General features: G+C 37.5%; 1 protein-coding gene across 1 annotated transcript; it reads right to left on the bottom strand.

Annotated features, from left to right (window-relative positions):
- Window positions 1-393: 393 nt before the first annotated feature.
- Window positions 394-21,845, bottom strand: Slc5a7 (solute carrier family 5 member 7). The gene is made up of 9 exons (XM_031347107.1): window positions 21,705-21,845; window positions 20,054-20,286; window positions 17,117-17,230; window positions 16,244-16,399; window positions 10,955-11,103; window positions 7,796-7,939; window positions 5,353-5,506; window positions 2,804-3,021; window positions 394-1,338 (listed from the first exon to the last, which is right to left on the bottom strand). The coding sequence occupies exons 2-9, from the start codon at window positions 20,229-20,231 to the stop codon at window positions 709-711; spliced, it is 1,743 nt and encodes a 580-aa protein (XP_031202967.1). The 5' UTR covers window positions 20,232-20,286; window positions 21,705-21,845; the 3' UTR covers window positions 394-708.
- Between the last annotated feature and the right edge of the window lie 203 nt (window positions 21,846-22,048).

Consider the following 22,048-nt stretch of genomic DNA (forward strand, 5'->3'; position numbering starts at 1 on the left):
AAGCACACCTGAAAAATGAGTAAATGCCACAGTTCAAATTATGGAAGAGCAAGATGACCTACACATGGAGAGAAGTGAACTGGCTAACTTACTGTATCATTCACAGTAGTGACTGTGAATAAATACATAAGCTCCATGCTGCAGTAATTAAACTGGTATCCAGTGCATTAGCCAGTGAAGATGAACAGGACCATCCAATCTCCTTTCCATAGACTCTTTAATATATATTCCCTTTTTTCATAACAAAGATAAATAATATTTGGCCACCTTCTTTGGCTGGGGCTTTATGCATTTTTATGTGCTTAACAATGCTATTCAAAATTAAAAGTGTGGCCGGACAGTGGTGGCACATGCTTTTAATCTTGAGAGGCAGAGGCAGGTGGATTTCTGAGTTCAAGGCCAGCCTGGTCTACAGAGTGAATTCCAGGACAGCCAGAGAAACCCTGTCTCGAAAAACCAAAAGAATTAAAAAAAAAAGAAAAGAAATTAAAAGTGCTATGATGAGAAACAACGCTGTTGCCTTCACGCTTGATTCCTTCTCACTGTGCAACTGTTATTTTTTTCTGAACTCATCCATTATAACTTATTTTATTTCTGCAAAACTTTGTCCTCTAAACATTTATATTTTAACATGTGTAAGGTATGCTCCAAACCTTTTTTCCAGTACTACCCTACGGCAATGCCCTCTTCTGTATATTTTAGATGGGGTCATTGTAAGTTATCTTCAGTCCCAGATCCCTCTGGACTGGAATCAACATCAAGGAGGGCCTCTTTATTGGTGAAAGTTGAACTGAGTGTTAGGCTCTGTCGAGGCTTCACAGGTGCAAGTTCATTTAATTTGATGTTTTCATTTCTGACTAGAATGGTCTTGTCCATGTTCTCTTCACTGTGCCTTGCGACAACAGCATCAAATACATCTAATTTTGGAGGCAAGGTTCCACTTTCAAATAGATACTTGGCTAGATAAGAAACACAAATGTTGGTAAAGAATGAAGTAACCATGGAGAGAGTTTTAAATGGGAACCTCTGATTGTATATACCATTCCTGTCAGGATAATAACCAGGGTAGAAGATTAAGGGCTGCAAGTACAGATATGGCTCTCCTCCAGTAATTCTCAGGAAAAGTCCAAAAATATAACCAGCAACTGCCCCGTAAGTGTTGGTTCCTTTGATGAAGAGTACACAAAGCAACTGTGGGAAGATGATGATGTAGACAAGGTCAGAGCTCAGGTACCAGAGCCCATACACAGTCTTTGTCAGCAAAGCCATGGCTGTTGCAGAAGCTCCGAACACAAACACAGTGATCCTCATGACCCACACAATTTCCTTGTCTGATGCCTGTGAGGAATCAATGCACAGTCAGTTTTGCCAACAATGCACTGGTTTCTTTAAGTGATGAATAAGATAAATTTCTATGCTTTAAAACTGATCTTATACAGGCTCCTGGGTCCAAAGCTTATGCAACCTATAGCACTTGGATGCAAAGGCTTATGTTTACCATATGAAGAAAGTGACACCATGAAGCCTTCTTGTGAATGTACAAAGGGAAAGCTGAGATGAAATAAGTTCATATGAGGTACTAAGAGCATGGGCAACCTTATCGCTTATCCTTGTAAGAGTCCTGCCAAAAAGATTACATTTTTAGTGCTTTCAATCCAATGTTTAGGGAGTACCCATGATGAAATACTAATGGACCATTTTTAAAAATTGTGTGTGTACATACACATACCTCTGTGCAAATATTCATGATAAGGTACATGTGTGGGGGTCAGAATTTGCAAGTGTCAGTTCTTCTGATCATGTGGGTTCCAAGGATGGAATATGGGCCATCAGATTTGGTGGCAAGCACATTTTTTTAAAACTAAGCCATCTAGTCGGTTCCAATGAGCTTGTTTTTCTGACTATGACCTAGGAAACCTGTTGAGAAGTCAAGCTTTACATGATAGAGAAATCTCTGGAGAGAAAACTCTTGGGCTACTGTAGCAAGCTGTTCTAAAACCTTTTGGCTCTATAAGAAAAATCAAATAGAAAGGCTACTGTGTGTTAAAGGCATCCTGTGGAATTCAAAGACCATAGAAGTTGTTATAAAAATAGTCTTGAGTTATGGCTACTAGGTATCTGTAGGACCCTACCATATTTAACCAGATTAAGTGCTTTTCTAAAATTTTTGAAGCTGTTTTGTCTTTTACCAGACAGATAAGAAATTTAAACTATAGTAACATGACATTCTCAGTATGTTTCCTTTACTGTGGAAAAAAACCACAATGCCATGTGTTACTGTGATTCACTTGCAGGATAAATAAATGTACTATACTTAAATATGTGTTTTGAATCAATATAAGTAGATTTCAATATAGTCTCAATATGTAAACAGCAAATTAAGTATCCTTCATCTAAAATGCTTGACAGTAGAAGCATCTTATATTGTCAGGGGCATTTGTTTGAATGTTAGAATATTAGCATATTCATAATGAAATACATTAGGAGTGAAACTCTATATATACCTTGTAGATATGACCTGAAGCTGATTTTATATACTATGTTTAGTATTATATATACTATGTTTAGTACATGATCTCATAGTATGACACTTCTCCACTAGTAACATTTTGTTGATTTTTAAAAAGTTTTTGATTTTGGAGCATTCCAAATTGAACATGTCCGATTAGAGAGATTCTATCTGTGATACTATACATATAATAAATATAGCCTTTTTATATTTAGGCATATAGCAAACATAGTGAACGCACTGGCAATGACTGCTACTAGTACTACTAATGACAAATTAAAAGGCTGGCCTTACATTTTGTCTGAAGGAAAGCTGATAGATATTCCGAGCAAACATGGAACTCGCTGACAGGATGGATGAGTCAGCTGAGGACATGACAGCAGCAGAAACAGCACCAAGCCCAAAGAAGGAAATGTATACGGGGCAGAGGTATTGCAGAACAATCGGGAGAATCATGTCTGCTTCCTCCTTGGTCTTGGGATCTGGAAACCCATATGCAGTCTGGTTCCAGTCTGTGGAGCAGAAACAACCATCACTACTGACAGCCTTCATATAGGCTAGTGAAATGGGAAGTCCATTCGCTTGTCATGGAATATTCCTGACCTGCCTGGGTCCAATGAGTGTTGATAGCATTCAGGCTTAGTTACACCTGCTGGGCCTTGGCACCCAGATGTTCTTTGTGTACAGTGGTGCTTACTCAGAATCACAAATAACAAACCAGAGCACTGTTTTTAGATTGCTTGGAACTGAACGGGGCCCAGGGACCTTTGTACACACTGAAATCATAATAGATTGTCCTCCAATTCACTCTTCTCCTGAAGAAAGTGTAACCTCGGACCTACCTTTAGTTAGTTTGCTTCTAAGAATTTCATTTTATGTAGAGTTTTCATTATAGAAATAGGGGTAGGTTTTGCTAAGGGTAAGTCTTTTTCATTCATGAGGCTCAAGTATCTGGAAGGTTTCAGACTTGGTAAAATAAAATGACTTGAAACATTAGTTTATCTTTGAATATACACCTTCTATTTTGCTATTTATGTGCAACTGTGTGTGTGCTCACACACATGTATGGTTGTGCATGTATAGTACTCATGATATGGTATATGACTGTGGAGGTTATAAAAACAATTTGTGGAAGTCAGTTTGCTCCTTCCATCATCGGTTGCCATGGATGGAACTTAGGTTGTCAAACTTAGTGGCAAATGCCTTCACTCTTAAACCATTTCACTGTCCCTGTATTGGGATTAGTTTAGTTACAGCCTGTGTTGAAGAAGAGAAGGGATCTGTATATGTACATCAGTTGTCTTCCTTGATGTTACAATGCCAGGGCCAGCAAGTATTCTTGCCATTTTTCCACTTCCCATTACAGTTACCATTAAAGTTATGCCTATATGCTACCAGTGCTAAAGATGCAACTGAGGAATTAAGTTACAAGAGGTAATAATAATAAATGTATACCCAGTCTAGGAAACAGTAAGCTGTGTTGGTTTTTGCTAACCTGATTACACATGCATGTATAGCCATAGGAGGGAGTGGATTTACCAACTCTTGGGAAGCAAATCCTATTTTCTATTTACAGAAACAGATGCTGATGAAAACTTTGGACAACACTTTTATCATTCAATTATTATTTTATGTCAATGGAAATTGAACAGGAAAATTATACAATGAATCATGATTTCTGTTATAAAAACTAAAATAAAAATACACCAAAGTAATTCAATAAATAGCATTCCTTTAATAAGAGAAAACAGGGTAAAAGGTGAACTTTTTATAATCTGTTTTTATAGACTCTACTTAAAGAATGTTTCTCCATGTGGGTAAATATTACATATTTTCATTCAAATGTTGCCTCATAATTACAATTAAGACAGCTGTAAATTAGCTCAGAAGTTCATAAAATTCTCCACTCACCACAGTTCTCAGCCTGTCATTATGCTCTTCTGAGTTTATGTTTACCCTTTTCTAGGTCTCTGAAATCCCAGTTTCAAGGTGATAATATTGACTTTAGGCAAGGAGGTGATTAGGTTGCAAAGACAGACCTTCCTGAAAGCTGTCAGTGTGCTTGTGGGGGCAATCTAGCTTCCTCTTTCTACCATAGAAGAAACATGAATGATAGGCATGATTACATTCAAGAGAATGAAAGGCAAGACTTAAGAAATATTGCCTAGAGGCATGCAGGGAAATAATAAGTTTATTTTGCTCTTTTTTGTTATCTTAATATTTAGTTTCTTTATCTTAACCAGGGAAATAATTTTATATTGCTCTTTTTTGTTATCTTAGTATTTAGTTTCTTTATCTTAACCAATGTGTGTAATGCTTAGTTTCTGCAGGTATAATAGAAAAACCTTCTTGGTTAGCAAACTATTGAAAATAAAGAGCTAAAGTCTCATGTTCATAGTGGTTCATGGAGACCATAATGACAGAAGGATGATGATCTCCTAAGGCAGTGGCTTGCAATATTTGCATCTCTTTTGCTCATCAAGAGGACTGTAGAAAGCCTTAGGTGTTCATTTCTATCCTTTATAGTTAAACTCAGAATGGCGTAGTATTTTTAAACCCCCATCCCTGTGGCTATACAATGTGCATCATAGTTATCTCCTGGTTGACAGAATACAATTTCTAAAACACCAAAGTTGGGTGTTCACAAAAGTTTCATCATTAGGCAACAAAAACTGGGTAGAGAACACAGAACTAGAACTCTATTGAATGCTATAACAAAGACATGGTCAGTCATAGAGAAAGAATTCACTTTGTTGGGTAAATAGCAATGTGGCATAGAAAGAACAGCCAGTAGGGGATTGGGATGCTACCTTGCAAATGTGACAAAGACTCAAAATGTTTACCTGTGGAGGCTCCAATAGCTCCTATGCATATGGCGGGTAGAGCCATCACCAGGCAGCCAAAAGCTGCCAGGAAGGACAGCACCTGAGCATAGGTGGCTGAGGATGAAGAGAGGACTCTCTGGAAGTAGGCTTGCCATGGGATTCCACCCAGCATCTGCATGAGAACCCAGGGATTCAGTGTAAGTCAATGAAGGGAGCAAATGAAAGTGCTGCTTCTTAGGAGGTTTGCAACACTGCACCAATTGAGAAGTTTTAGTAGATTGTGAAGTATAAAATATGCTCCACAGACCACAAATCTTAACTGCTACAACTGGGTTTGCAGTATAGCAAACACTTTAGTGTTTGTCAATTTAAATTCTGATTTTCTTGGTGGAGGAGTCTGTAGCATTATTGGCTCTGGTGAATTAATTATATCATGAAAATGGGGTTCTTAGAAATCTAGTTAGTATTTTTGTTAATGAAACAAACAAGCAAACAAAAAAAACAATAAAAATTAATTAAGGAATGTTACTTCTTTTTCCTACCAAGTAAGGACATAGCAAGAATGTGCTGTGAATGAGGGGTCAGCCCTCATCACACATATCTTGCCAATGCCTCAGTCCTGGGATTTATAGTCAGACTATGACAAACAAATTGTGTTGATTCCAAGACATTTAGTAATGGTAGATGTTAAAGCATCCACAGAAGGCACGCCATGAGTGACAATGGTGATTTATTTTTTAAATATCCTGGATTCCTTGAATTATTTCTCTTTGGGACTATATTAGATAGATTTTTCTTTTCTTTTCTGTTTTTTTTTGTTGTTGTTGTTGTTGTTTTTGTTTTTGTTTTAGTTTTTTGAGACAGGGTTTCTCTGTGTAGCCCTGACTGTCCTAGAACTCACTTTGTAGACCAGGTTGGTCTCAAACCCAGAAATCCCCCTGCCTCTGCCTCCCAAGTGCTGGGATTAAAGGCGTGCGCCACCACTGCCTGGCTTTTTCTTTTTCTTAATTTGACTGCTTTTAGCTGCTTTAAAATTACCCAGAAGTCTTCAATTCACTTTGGGACAGGATTCCAACTGTCATAAAAATTTAAAAACTAATTGAGATTCTGAAACTCATGTGATGAAATATGAATCATGCGGCCCAATGAATGTCTGTAGCTGTTAATCATATAGTGGGCATGAGAATGGTGGAAAGATGGTTTTCACACTCCTCTGGGAGAGTCAATGTACTGCAGTATTTTACTAAGGGGAACTGTGCAGAATGCTCATGTGGCACTGAAGAGAGGATCAGAACTTCTGTCTCTATTAATTTTTATATAACACATTCCATGATTTACTTTTCTAACTAGATTACATATATTTTAGCACAGTATATATAAATGATTGATAAATGTGAATATGTACACTAGAAGTATGCTTAATATTTTCATTAAAGATACAAAACCAAAAAAGTTTTGTGGCATTAAAATAGACTACAAGAAGTCTGAATGGAAACAAAACTGAGAAACAATTATGGGGGCTTGAGAGAAGAAGAGATAAGTGGATGCCTGCAGAGCAAGGAACAAAGTCTGATGAAATGACATCTAAGTTGGACATACAGGAAGATAAGAGTTTCTTGAGGGGATACTAACATGACAAAAAGTAAACACACAATGATACCCATGTATTTGTGGGGCCACTGCATATATGACATGGGTAGAGTTCAGGGTCTAGAGCAGTTGTCCAAGAGAAGTATAGAAGATTATTGACTTTCCTTTAGAGTTGATACATCTCCAACTGTCAAATAGATGGAAAGTTGGTATTCAGGTATTAGTACATGAATGAGGGAATATTTGAAGAAGCTTGCTATGTCACCTGTGGTTTTTCTTCAGGGATTTAACTTTGGCATAGCTGTTTTATTTATCTTTATTTTATTTGTGTCAGGCATAGTGCAGAGTAATTTTCCTTCCAATACAAGTCACACATATTAAAAAGTAAAAAGATAGAAATAAGTTGTAAAATTCATAAATCCTTTCCTCAAGTATGTATTCTTCCAAAACCATTTTTTATTTTCAAATGTATAAGTTAGTATATCAATGACATTTCTCATGAACTACTTATTTCAGAATAAAGTATATTTTAATGCTTTGTTCCAAAACACAAATCAGAAGCTTCAGGTGGCCTCGCTCTCCAGCTAAGGTAACTTCTATGTTACAGTTGGGAATTACATGATTCTGTTATTGCAGAACTCTGGACCTAGAACATGCAATGATATAGTGCTGAACTTTTAAGATTCCATTTTCTGTTCACATTGTGTAGGCTACCATTAGTCAACATGTGGCACCACCCTTCCAAGAAAAGAGGTAATTCAGATATACATAAAAAGCAGATAAAGCCTTGTGCACACATGTGAAATCCTGAATGTGTCTTTGATTTTTATGAACACTTAGATCACATTTCTTAGATGACAGTGTCACTTACCAACAACAGAAAATTATCAAGCCAGGTATAGACTTCAGTTGATTCAATGGTTCCCAGCCAGGGACTCTGGTATTTAGCATGCACAGCTGTGAATCCGATGTCGGTGACTGCAGGATGTGACAGGGCAAAAGGGACACTGATCCACTGGAACAAAGAAAAGCATTGGAGCATTGGCTATGAGCTTAACTGTCCTGGCATGTTTCATGTTCCTAGTTTATCTTTCTAAGACTTGGAACAGCTTAACAGCTGCTCTTTTTAAGACAGAGTAGGAACTGAAATTATGTTCTCTATATGATGCTATGAAACATTGATTTAGAAAAAATGAAAAAAGTCATTGAATACTCATATATTTGACTATATTGGATCAGACAAACCATAGAAGTGGTCAGATAAACCTTTTAAGAAGAAAATATTGCATCACATACACCTACATACTCATACACACACATACACAGACACACACATTTTTATGTTTCCTGTGAATTCAGCAAAAATACATATCCATTAATATGGGAGGGAAACAGGTGATTGAAGGATGTGCCTCAGGGCTAATAAAGAGAGGAAGAGCTGAAAGGAATCAGGGAAGAATGAACAAGTAGAAGCATACAGACATTACTCAATTTATGGTTGGCTATATGGAGTGAAATCATTTAAAGCAGAAAATACTTTTAACTCACAGGACCTACCAAACTTTGCTGCCCAGCAGCAAAGTCCACTGAAATGTACAGGTTGTTCCTATGTGATTATGTGGTTGACTGGAAAATGCAGTTGTTTTCCACTGCTAAACATCAGAGAAGATTGGGCTGAATTCTGCAAGATTGGGAAAAGATGCAAATTCAAACTTCAAATAGAGCTTCTTTCTAATGAGCTTGGCTTTTGAAACATTGTAAAGCTAAATATGCTAAGCAGTAATAATTAATTAAAGGATCATTTACCTATGGGTTGTGTGTGTGTGTGTTCAGATTTGTTGGGTAACAAGGTTTGCTCACAGTGGGGTAGCTTCTGGGTGTTAGAGACAAAAAACAAACTCAAGAAGAAAATCTTGAGTTTCCAGCAAAATGGTTTTAATTTTGTTTTGCAGGTAACTGGAAGCTAGAAGAGTTTCATATTTCACATATTTCAGCTTAATGTCATGGTTATTAATAATGAGTTTCAAAACACAGAAACAACTGGGAGTATCACAGGGCATCCTGACAAAGCTTGGAAGGTGAGCAGTGGCTTTGGAATAGAAAGATACTCCTAAGAAGAGGAGGGCAGAGTCAACAGCCTCTGCGTTAGAGTAGGGATCAGAGCCAGAAAGGGAAGACTGGGCGAATCCAGTGTTCAGCTTTGGATCTCCAAAGATGATTACAAAAACCCATAGAACTGCAGAATCTGAAAAGGTATGGTCAAAGTATAGATTGATTAGGTATGCATGCATAGGAATTAAAGCCATGAAAATAAAGTATATTTAGACAGCCAACTTAATAGTGCTTTAAGAAACCCATAAAAATGTAGTATTCTTTACCTAATAATACACAGAAATGATTTAATTTAACCTAAAATAAAAAGTAATTTACCCCTATAACTTATTTACTTAGTTATGTTTTATGGCAAAAAAATTTTACAATATATATCCCTACACGTTTGCTATTCCATTCTGAAACCTACACACCTTGAGTCATTGTGTGTCTTACATACTTGTGTCATATAAAGCAATGAGGCAGGATTTACATTGTTGGTTGATAGAGTCATCATCCCGATGTGGGCTTCGTGGGATAACAAGTTTATCAACTGTGAAAGCTAATATCACCCATGTTGACCTCATTTCTGACACTCCAGAAGAATAGCCTTTGTTTTTTTCTGCTTTTTTTTATGTATAGCTAAGATGTTGCTGAGTAAAATCTAGAGTCTTGTATATCCACTTAATTTGAACAATTTGAAAATAAACAGAATTCTTGAGCAAATTAAATATTCTGTAATCTAACATTAAAATGTGTTTATGACATTTTATAACACAGTATATGTGGAAGAATGAGAAGTGGAGGCTGTGTTACTATGTGGAAATTAATATTTATAATGTAAGTCAGATGGCAGTCAAATGATTCCTCTGGGATATTATTACTGATGATATAAAGGTACAATAAAAAGCTGTCAGACTTATCTCCAAACATGTGGGGTAAAACCCAAAATAGTCATTGGAGATTTTTTATTCTAAGAAAAATAAGAGAAAATATAGTCAAGGATATTTTAATTGCAATTGGAGAAATGAGTGTGCTTACTTTGTCTGCAGCAGTGCATGAGGATGGTGGACCTGATGCTTGTATTTGACGAAATTGTGCACATGGTCCCATGTCAGTCCATGACACAATGCACATTTCCATTTATACTTCTTTTATGTGAACTTGGTGTTTTACACTATTATAGGTATAATTATTAATTTTTGCATTTTAAGATTTCAGGATATAAAGATTCAAAAGTAGACCAGCATTTATTTAACTTCCCCAAAGTGCTTTCACTGTTATCCTAACACTAATAATACTCAACAGTGTTAGTATTCTTTGCCTAAATAGACATGTGTGGGATCTAATTTACCCTAGGACTAACATTAGCAGTAAAGCTTGTTAATCTCTTATGTAATTAACCCCCTTATTTTTAGGTCCTAGAGACCGGAGACTAATACTTGAATCTTTGATTTTCCTAATGACATGTTTTCTGTGTCCTATCAGTCACCCTGTAGTAACAAACAGAAGAAGCAGAAAAGGATTTTGCCTAGCTTGCCATTAAACCTCAACTTTGCTCATGAGACGAAAGTGTTGCCACTGCCTACCCAAAAGTATTACAAGAAAATTGGATTCAAACTAATAGGGGTAGAAAGCAGGACCCAGATATTTGTTAGAGTTAGAGTTAGGACACATTTTTTGTCAAAATCTACCAAAAAATAAAAATAAAAAAGCAGTCAGGGCGTTTAATCTACCCAGCTTGTACATCAAATAGTATTAAATCTACTATGTATTTTTTATTATGGAAAATCATATATCCACTGGTTTTAGCTGAGTTAAAATACATAGTATTTTTTAGAAGGAAATGAGGCAGGCAGGCAGGGAGAGAGGGAAGAAAGAAGGAAGGAGAAAAGGAAAGAAGGAGAGAAAATGAGAGTATGAGAATGATGTCACTTACCAGTCCTATAAAAATGCAGAATAGCTGTACAACATCAGTATATGCCACAGAGTAGAGCCCACCCACTAGGGTATAAAGAATGGCAATGAGTGCAGAGACAATGACCGATATGTTCACATCCACATCAATGATCACGCTGATGGTGGCCCCTGGAAGAAAAGGATCAGGCAGCTCAGTGGGCAAGAAACACAAATGATTCTGCTTCCAAAGTGTAGCCACAGCAGACATGCCCCAGGGGCTTGTGGGATGTGCACAATGACAACAGTGGAAAAGAATTGTTGTGCTGAAATTTTGTCTTAGTAAATTATACATCTCTCTACACATAGCAGGATATATTGGAACTTGGTCTTTCGCTAGTTAATCTATGTAAGATATTAAGTGAACAACAAAAAATATGGGTAAATTTAATTCCATTCTCAGAACTTGTAATGCCTTTAGTATATGAAATTCTAACTTAATTAAACATGTACAGTGGACTTCCATAAATCCATAAGAAGTCTTTCTAAAAGGCATGAGCAGCCATTTCCATAATTTACAATGAATATCTATTTGTATTTTGTCTTGTGCTAGCCCTCTCTGACAGACAAATTCTACTAGATACCAAAGAACTGAGTCAAATTTTTAGGAGAACATAATAAAATGAATAATTGGAGTTTTCAATATTTTTCTTTCTCAAAGACTTGACAGATGCCTAAAATTGTATAATTAGTATATATGTGGCTTCTCCCCAGAATGTCAACATACTGAAGAATCCAGGCTTTAAAAAAATCCCAGTTTAAGAGGTGTCTTTGATGGTTTTCTGTCTAGGTTGTAAGTTTGTTTGAGGGTAAGGAATAGGCATTGTCAAAGAACCTTTCTGTGTCACTCTTTCTCTGGGAGTCACAGATATCAATACTGTGGCAAATGTAGCTCGCTTGCTCTTTACAATGAGAAGGAGCATAGTTCTCCAGAATTGATGGCTTCTGGCAGGGTCCATGTGGTGGAGAAGAAATGATTCAGTTTTCTGTAAGTGTCTAGCCATCAGGAGTTCGACCATGCTCCAGTGAGTGAGTATATGGGCAATACAAATTGGACTTGTTTTATGTTGTGCCTCCTTGTCCTCCTCCTTCCCCTCCTCCTTCTCCTCTTCTTCTTTTGTGGAGGGAGTTTCAAGGGTTGGGAGTAGAACTGAGGGGAATTGGGAAGGAGGGTACTTGGTGTTTCTGATATGAAATTCCCAAATAATCAATAAATACATTATTGGAAAAAACTCATACTTTAGGGTCTGGATAGATGGATCAGTGTTTAAGAATACATGCTGTTCCTGCAGAGGACCCTGGCTCAATTGCCAGCACCCAAATGGTATCACATGAGCATCTATAATTCCAGTTCTAGGAGATCTGATACCCTCTTCTGACCTTCAATGGCACCAGGCTCAAAATGTATATTCATACATGTAGGCAAAACATTCATACACACAAAATAATAAAATAAATAAATTTAAAGTTAAGAAAGAGAAAATCATAGTTTTAGTGGCTTTCCTCTTCAAGTTGTCTGATTTTTTGCCTTATGACATTGTTTCATTGACACTGAGAATTCTCTGAATGGGCAGTTCGGAACACTGCTGTCTCTTTGTACTCTGTAACTGGCATGCTCACATGCCACCTACCATGGAGGAACACTGCTGTCTCTTTGTACTCTGTAACTGGCATCCTCACATACCACCTACCATAGAGGAACACCCATTGTTTTAAGAAGCAATTCAGGTTGAAAATACTTTTCTGGTGTGACTATGGTAATATAACAATCTCCTTGAATACAAAGAAAAATATAATAAGGGCAGATTATTCAAATACAAAAGACACCAATTATCTATCAGTGCTTTTAAAAACTGCAGGAGTTACTGTATTGATACTTAACAAGCTTTTTTTTTTTTGTCTGAGTCTTGCTTTTAATGTTGGAATTTTAGTTGAAAAATCTATGTCACTATTTTGCTGCAGTTTTCTGGTTTCATAACATTTCCAAGTTATAACCCCATGTTATAAGCAATTTAATCATAGGCAGATACCTGAGTACTAGATGTTCAGTCTTTGGAGACACTACCACTTGGTTGCAACTCAGTGGCCTTCGTGAAGTCTCCTGCCTCTTTATCACATCTAAGATGAATTTCTCTGAAAATATTTTCTATATGATTACATTAATTGTAGTGAGGAAAAACTACATCTGCTGGTGTAATATTATGAAACAAATGACTGAACTTAACTACTAGAAATATAAGAAGGCATCTTATTCAAGTATCCTAAGATACTAACAAAAGTTTTGGTTTATTTCTGTGTCAAATGATAACCAGTCCTAGCCTGGCAGCACCAGATTGGTATTGAATGGTACTAAATGTTAAAATACAGTGCAGTGGGATTCAGCAAGCAGATGTCAAGTGAGAAGATATAATGAGCAAAGAAGATATAGCAAAAGTCATAAGTTCTGGAGACCTTTCATGATGTCAATGTAACCCATTCAGTGATGACTGAATTGGAAGATGAGACAACAAATCTTGTATAATATGGTGGGCAAGATATGAGAAGGATAAATGCTTGAGTCATGTCTGGAAGAGGTTATTCACTTTCATTTGAAAGTGAGAGAAGACAAAAGAAGTGATTGTACAGATGAAACCTGTGAACATAGCCATCCCATAGGAGTTGGGAGGCTGCTCCTACCTTGAACACACAGTGAGAATGATCTCTTCTGTATGTTACTTTAAATAAATGTAGCAATTGCAGAGAAAAGATTCACCTCTGCTTTCATTCCCCATGCTCATTCCTAGAGAAATGAAGATGAGCACAGAAAGTTTATACTTGTCTATTCTTAAGTATCCCAGGATTATTTCTTACAAACAATACTTTTGAAATATAACCAGCAAAGACAATAATTTTATGATACACATGTGCTGCTTGAGCATAGATTTCTACCAAGGGGATATATATATATATATATATATATATATATATATATATATGCTTATAGTATGTATGGGGGAGCATATCTATCTATCTGATACTTTATATGTATATGTATAAAGAGAGACTGTTAACATGTTTTCAGAAACTCTTAAATACATATAAAGACATACACAAATATCTGCAGAAGTAATTATATTAAAGTGCAGAGTTTAGCTACTATGTTTTGCATTTGTAAAATGCCATAGAAACATCAGCTCATTAATTCTATTCACCTTTTAGGACTATTATTCCAATCTTTATTCATCCAGAGAGGGCATTTTGTATTTGGCTGTTATTTAGCTCTCTCCTTTTTGTCACACCATGGCAGGTAGTCTATTCTTTAAACTTAAATTTTTAGTGTCAACTTGTGGCAAACAAAGCCCCCTTGTGTCTTAGCTAATGAGCACAAGGCTGTTCTATACATAATATCATTATGTTCTATACATAATATCATTAGGCTTTAAGGTGAGGACTGTTGTCCAGCAGAGGGGCTTGTCATTTTTCATAGGTATTTGTGTATTTTATAAACTAGCCAATTGTCTTTCTTTTCTTTTACCACCCTCACTCATTTCCTTCCATGGCCAGAGACCTAGAAAAATGCCTTAGAGTATATAGCAATTTGGGAAGAAAGGGAGACAAAGTGGGTGTGAACTAAACCAAGTGTAGAAGTTACATGTGATAATACTGGAGCCAGGAGACAAGATCTTGGTCTGGCATATGTTAACACCAAGGGAAATTCTCTTTGCTCTAACCACTTAGTTCCTGGTTGTAGACTCGGGGCTTGCCCTTTCATTTGGAGAAGAGATGGGAAATCCTGTATAGGATATGGCCACCTGGTCCACTGAAGATGGCTGCTGCAGAGGTTCAACTCCACACGTAGTAGACTGAGACAGCTCTGCCCTTGGTCTAAAGGGCAAAACAAAAACAAAACAAAAGATTTTTTTCATAACCCTACTAAAAACACAGGAGGTGAGTCCAAAGTCTAGGCAACTGGATTTGTAAAGTGTCTGAGGCAAGATGGAAGACTGACAATTCTGGAAAATGGATGCAGAGGAATAGCAAAAAAAGAGTGCAAAGGCTCTCCAATGCCCATTGGAGCCTTTGAAAATTTTGATTTTAAAAGAAAAGAGTAATAAAACCTGAACTTAGAAAGAATTGGTTAGCAGAGGATGGCAAAACTCCAAGCAGGGACACCTCAGCACTGATCCTAGTGAGGAAGGCCTGGCTGAGGCAGGTAGAAGGGAGAGGTGGACAGAGGTGAAGAGGGTGAGTGAGTATCCAGGAGGAGAACTGAAGATTTTAGTATGGCTCTAGAGCAGAACTGAGGCTGGTAGAATGAAGGAGGCAGCCATGCACGCGGGGCAGTCGCAGCTTCCGCTGGATTTGCATCTCCGCTTCCTTGAAACCTGAGCCTGTGGATGTTTCCATTTCATCAACTGACCGGGTTGTTTTAACCTCTAAATATGCATCTCCAAGAGTAGTAGACTGGGGTAAAGTAAAAAGCTAGGGATTGAAAACCTTTCATATGTTGACAAGAAAACACTTAAGCTTCTGAGAGAATTCTCCCTGTGTTTCATCATTCCTGGTTTTAACTTACCATTGATTGCCCATAATATTATTCTTTTGAAAAGAACTTACATTTACATGTCTAGTTAGATGGCTTAGCTTGAATGTCTGTCTGTTCTTCCCACAGGCTGTGAGGTCCCATTTCTCTGTTACTGTAGAGACTTATACTTTGTTTTGCATTTGCTTTTAATAGAGTGCATGTCATGTTTCAACATCACTGCATTTAAAAATCTTTGAGAAATTTAGTTTTCTATACATTTATTAGTTTTAGCTTGGCAGCCATTGGAAGACAAAGCAGGAAGAGGTAACATGTGTTTGCAGAAGTTAGAATAGCTACTCGAAGTATAACTTTAAAGGTAAAAAACATGTATTTAAATTTATTTAAGACTAGTCATTTCCATAAACCTTTGGCTAATAGACAAGTTTTTAAACTTCTGATCAAACTTCCCTTTTAGTTGTGCTTAATTAAGTATATTTTATTCTAACTCATATATAACCTTAAAAAACAATTCCTGATCTTTATAACTCATGGCCACACTTTAATGATGTGATTCAGGTTCAAAACAAATGAAGTTGAGATTAGATTTCTTTCACCACTACCATGATATTTTAGTAAGTATAGAATTTCTGTTGAGATTGTATAAGAATAAACATGGTTTGGGGCATGGTTTTAAAGCTTTTTTAAAAAAGAGGCAAAAACCATGTGATTAGGAATTAAAGACTCAGTAGAACCCTCTTCAATCCTTACCTAATGCAGAGAAAATTGCTGCAGCCCAGAACATCTCTCCCATCAGTGCAGGGATGAACAGCAACCCACCCATGCGCTTTCCATAGATCTGTTGAAATGGGTCTAACATAGTCACATATCCCTTGGAACGCATAGGTTTTGCAAAAAACAGACCACCTAAAACAAATCAAACAAGGGCTTTTGGGAACAAAAATATCATGATAGAAATTCTTTTACTATTCTATTTCCCCCACTCCAGGAAAATGATTTGTCATGATATCACTATGTACTGAGGAAGATGTCGTACATGTCCTACGAATGTAGTACCAAGAAATATTTAGCAACCTAATACAAATGTCTTAGTACATCTAATACTGCATATGCCCACTGGGAACTTGATGACATAAATGAGGCACATGAATTGAAAAACATGGACCAGATCAGTGTATATAAAAATACTTTGATGCATTTGTGTAACATAATCCAACATTCAGACACTTTGACCAAGCACAAGGCTCAATAAAAGCATTTTGTGTAACAAAGTGAGAAACTCTCTCATATAACATTCAAACTTTTAGCAGTTTGACTTACCAAAAGGAACACGGACAACTGAGCTGAGTAGGCTTTAATGATATATCCATACTAGGTTTTGAAAGAAATAAATCATAGCTGTTTAAGAAATTCACTGTTCTACTGCCTATAGGATCAAAGAGTTTTTATACAGTTCATAATCAGGAGATTAATAACCCAAGCACTGGTGTTATGCTACATTACAATTTCTGGTAATTGCTACTTAGAAATTTTCTCTATAATAGTTTTTCATATTGCTTTACTTATTTTTCATACTTTATGCTGAGTACTAAGTGAGTCACTGAGGTCTAAATACCCACTTACCTAAAATTAGACTCAGAGAATATCCAATGGGTGCCTGAGCCCAAGCTAGACCACAACCTGGCCCATACACTGCTTCTGCTGTCCCATTGATGTAGCCTCCTCCAACCCAGGTGGCTGAAATAGAATAAAGAGTAAAGTAACTCTGTTCACCTGCTGTGCCCTCAGCCCATCTGCCCAACACAGTAGTCATTGGCTTCATGTGTCTATATTAAGCTCTGCAATGTAGTTAGTACACATTGAGATATTCTCTTAGTCATGTTTTCTTCAGATATATAAATGTTGTGTAGTACAATTACTGCATAAAAGCATTTATAGAACCAAACAAAGCAGGCTTTGGCTGAGAAAACTCAGACATACCAGCTACTAATTTTTCTCACTAGATAATAGATCTGAGTCTCCTTTTCTTTTATATAAAACCTTATTAATTCTTTGAGAATTTCATATAATGAATTTTTATCACATTCGGTACCAATACCTTCCGTTAGTGCCTCACAGAATGTTTTATTAGATAAGTTAACAGAACTTTTAGATTTTGTATGTACTTCTAAGAAAATAACAGAAAGATTCAGAGTGATCCCTGACTTCAATGCATGTGGGATGATGAGAGTTCCAGGTCTTAAATACTCTTATCAGGCAGGAACATGAACAATTCAATCAAGAATGCAACATAAAAGAATACCTCTCGATGTATGCTCTTGACGATTTTCATGCTAGAATTAGCCCCCTTTCTGTCCAACATGCAAAGAAGAGTGTGTTGGGATTAATACTACTTTAAAAATATACATATGTATATTTATTTGTGTGTGTGTAACAACAATTAAAGAAAGAGAGGTAATTTGAAAGAGAGCAAGGAAGGGTACATGGAACAGTTTGGAGGGGGTGAAGTGAAGACAGAAATCATATAATTGTATTACAATCTTAAAAATATAAAAAAAATAACTTGAGAAGGCTTTCTGACTAGGAATTTTAGGAACATTTAACATGAAATTTATGTCCTCAATACTGACATGGACAGGAACTGTACAGCAAAGACTCCCATGTTCACAGAAGGCTTCATACCATTCATTGCTTTTCTCACTCACATCCCTGTTGAACTTTTAGAATTCCCCTTCCCTATCCAGTCCACAGTGTATGTAACGAGGACCAGAAGAAATCTGTTCTCACAAGGTTCAGAACCTGAGACTTATCTTTGAGCTAAGATGGCTGAAACTGATATGATGCTAGCAATACCTTGGCTAAGAGAAAATGGCTCTAAGTTTTTAAAAAGCACAGAGCTTATTAGCAATTACTTTCACTGTGTAGCTTTTCATTCCTTCATCCAAAAACAAAATCAGTGCCTGAGTGATTGCATTTATTATAAAGCAGAACTGAAAATTTAGTCATTTAACATGATTAAAATTTTTTTTTTATTGATAAAGTCCTTTCTGGGCTAGAATTTGTTACACACACACACACACACACACACACACACACACACACACACACACACGTCTTCTGAGCTTTGAGAAAGAGTTGTTAATGAGTCAGTTAGAATATGATAACACTTTATAACATCCTCATTTGACTATTTTTATATGCTTTAAAGATGTATATTTAAAAAAAACTGCATGTAATGAAAGAACAAATTCTGCAACATTGTATGACTATATGAAATAGATTATTATAGAATAGTAGAATATTATAATAATCAACAATGATTAAAATGCTTGGACATTTAACAGCTCATTTATGATTATTTGTGTGTACAAAGTACCTTTTTAAACAGACACAGAACATTGGTAAAAAAACTGCACACAGCACAACATTAAGGAATCATGAGTGTGGTCATCAAAAGACCTGATGCTTATCTGTGCTAACTAAACAACTCTGGAGATTCCCTTAACTCTACAACCCTTTCACAGAGCCTGAATCCATCTACAGTGGGTGAATATATATCTGAGTTTACAATTTGAATACTTGACAGATTAAAAACTCTGCAGTCCATATAGGATGCTGTAGATTTCAGATGGCCAAAATGTTCAGAACAGAAAGACTGTCTTCATAGAAGAGTAAGGTCCCTAGCTAACACAAAGTGTCAATTGGCTTTCAATAAAAGGTTTGCACAGAAACTGTCTTTCATTTGGATTTGATTTCTAGTCAGACATTTTTCTGGGGAGACTTCAAGCGTTCCAGTAAGCGTGTATCATGTTGCTAGGTTCAGATCTAGTGTGTTATAAATGGTTACAGGCCATTTATAAGACACAATTTTATATTGTTTTCAGAAATATTTTTGGAGACCAAGACAAAAATGAAAAACTACAGAAATCACTCTGAGACCAAGGGCCACTCCTAACAAAAAGAAGATTATAAAGGACACATGCAGATGGTGGCCTGTGAATTCCTTTGAGAACACACCTTGACTTTTTCTTTTTTGTACCAAGGATCCTAAAAAACCTTACTTTTTATTGTAGATTTCTTCCTTTAAGGAAAATAGGTATTAAATAAGAAAAATAGGCTTCTAACAGGAATAATTAGATTAGAATTCTACTGCCTCCAAAGTGATCTATTTATGCTAAAAACTACAACCAGGTAGTATTCATTTGTCATTTCATAGAGCTCAGCCACAACCCCATGGGTGAATTAATGGACACATTGAGACACTATCACATTGTCTCATGAGCCACAGCATTTCTCTACTCCTTTGTTTTCTACCATTCCTACCCACCAGCCAGTTAAGCAAGGCCATGTTGCTTCCCTAATATTAAGTTCAGTGATTTATTATGAAATTGTTTTTGTCTAGAATTACTGAAATTAAATTATGCTCTTTTTGTTTTAAATTAAATATGAAGGTACTTTAACATATAAGTTGTGGATTGAAAGAGCTCCAAAGGACAAAGGCAATGTTTGATTTCTCTCTGAATACAATCCAGCCCGGGAAGGGAATACAGTGAAACCTACCTGTCATGGTAAAACCACCAACCAACAAACCAATATCGCGGCCCCCAACTATGATGGCTTCGCTGCGCTCTTCTGCATTACCGCTGTTTTTGGTTTTCCACGCAGCCCATATTCCAACCAGAAATATAAGGAGGTAGAACAGGATAATAGCAACCAGTCCTTCTACATGGAAAGGCATTTTTATTTAGGGTACCGTGCAGATCCTTCCACAGAGGGCTACTTCATCAAATCTTCTGTAGAAAATACAGCAATGCATTATTAAGCAGCCAAGCACTATGCTTATATAGGCTGCCAAAAATAAGCAGCTGGATCCAGACATCTTTTCTTCTCTTCTTTTAAAAAGCTTGCATTGAAATCCCATAATATTAATCATGGCCAACAAGTGTCCAGTTCACTGCTCTGTTTCTGCTTAACAAGTTAATGCTTTGCATTTGAAGAAACAAAAAAGGAATGAGCATAAATGCAATTATAATAACTTTTGTATTTCATAAATTCCTTCAAGTTAAGTCTGTTTTGTATTACACCTCAGTACTGTCGGCAGATTGTTTGCAACGATTATGCCTGTATTTGCCCTTTGAAACTAAGTCAAAATTTAATAATTGTTTATTAATTAAGTGCAGCCTAAAGGAATTCTCCAAGAAAGTCTCCCTCCCTCCCTTCCTTCCACTTTCCTTCCCTTCCCCCCTCTCTGCCCCCACTTTTCCCTCTCCCTTCTCTCTCCTCTCTCTCTGTCTCTCTGTCTCTCTGTCTCTCTCTGTCTCTGTCTCTCTCTCTCTCTCTCTCTCTCTCTCTCTCTCTCTCTCTCTCTCTCTCTCTCTCTCTCTCTCTCTCTCTCTCTCTCTCTCTCTCTCTCTCTGTGTGTGTGTGTTCATTCTTCATTCTTTACTTATCCTTTCAGACCTCAGGAAACAGGTCCAAAAGTAATATAAAAATATCTGGCAAAAATACCCCCTCCCCCCGAAAAAACAAAACTAGGAAAATCCTTTTAAAAATCATTTTACTGTGACAACTAAGTATGTTTTCGTTGTTTAAAAGAAGAACCCTCTCAGTCTTTCTCAGTCTTCCTTTGTCCTTAGTTCATGTCATGTCCACCCACCCCACCCCACCCCACCCCCACCCATCCCCACCCAGCAACTCCTCATCCAGGTCTCTACAGAAAAGGATTTTAAAATAAGGCAGTGTATAAACCACAGTCACGGATACGAAAACTCTAACGAAGAGGACTGATGTCAACTTCTAAAATAAAGCTTGATCTTACGGAATTCTTGTTCTCTTATTCCGAGCAAACCAGGGGTATTTCCTTCACCCCAATTCACACGCTTAAGTTTTTGTGGGGGGTCTGATCTTTGCAAGTGGTTTCTGGGTACAAGCACTCACCTCCGGGATGTTCTGGAGCGCCCCGGACGAGGGGGATTCCGCCTTTGTGAGCACAGAACCACCAAATTCCCTCTCCACCCAAACTCCCCGGCGCCCTGCTCCCCTTTGCCTCCGCGCCTGGATCTCCTGAACCCAGACTCCTACCGCTGCTAGCTCCCCTAGAGCCACAAGTGCTTCTTAACTGAGCGGAGGGGAGTTCCCCAGCAGGCAGAGTCGGTCCTTCCCAGCCAGCCCGAGGGTGCGGCCCCAGCTCTTGTTCCCGCAGGGCTCTTACCTTGGCGTCACCCAGAGCTGCTTTAGGGATCCGGGAGCCCCCTGAGCCAGGGGCTGCGAGGGACACCGAGGGAGGGAGGCTCGAGGTGAGTAGAGGGGCCCGGCAAGGAGCCCGATGAGGGCTCCGAGGGGTGAGGCGATCGATCCGGGTATTGGAAAAAGCCTCTTTATAAGGGCGGAAGGCGGGGGCGATCGTCAGAGCTCTAGAGAAGGACGTCAGAACAAAGTGGTGCTGGGCGGGAGTTGCGGACTGTGCCCTGGTGTGGCACGGGGTGCGAGGGAACAGCCAAGCTCAGAGCCAGCATTTGCCCTAGTTCGTGTTCCCATCCCAAGTCTAGTCATCTG

Source organism: Mastomys coucha, unplaced genomic scaffold (assembly GCF_008632895.1).
Source record: "Mastomys coucha isolate ucsf_1 unplaced genomic scaffold, UCSF_Mcou_1 pScaffold3, whole genome shotgun sequence".
NCBI lineage: Eukaryota > Metazoa > Chordata > Mammalia > Rodentia > Muridae > Mastomys > Mastomys coucha.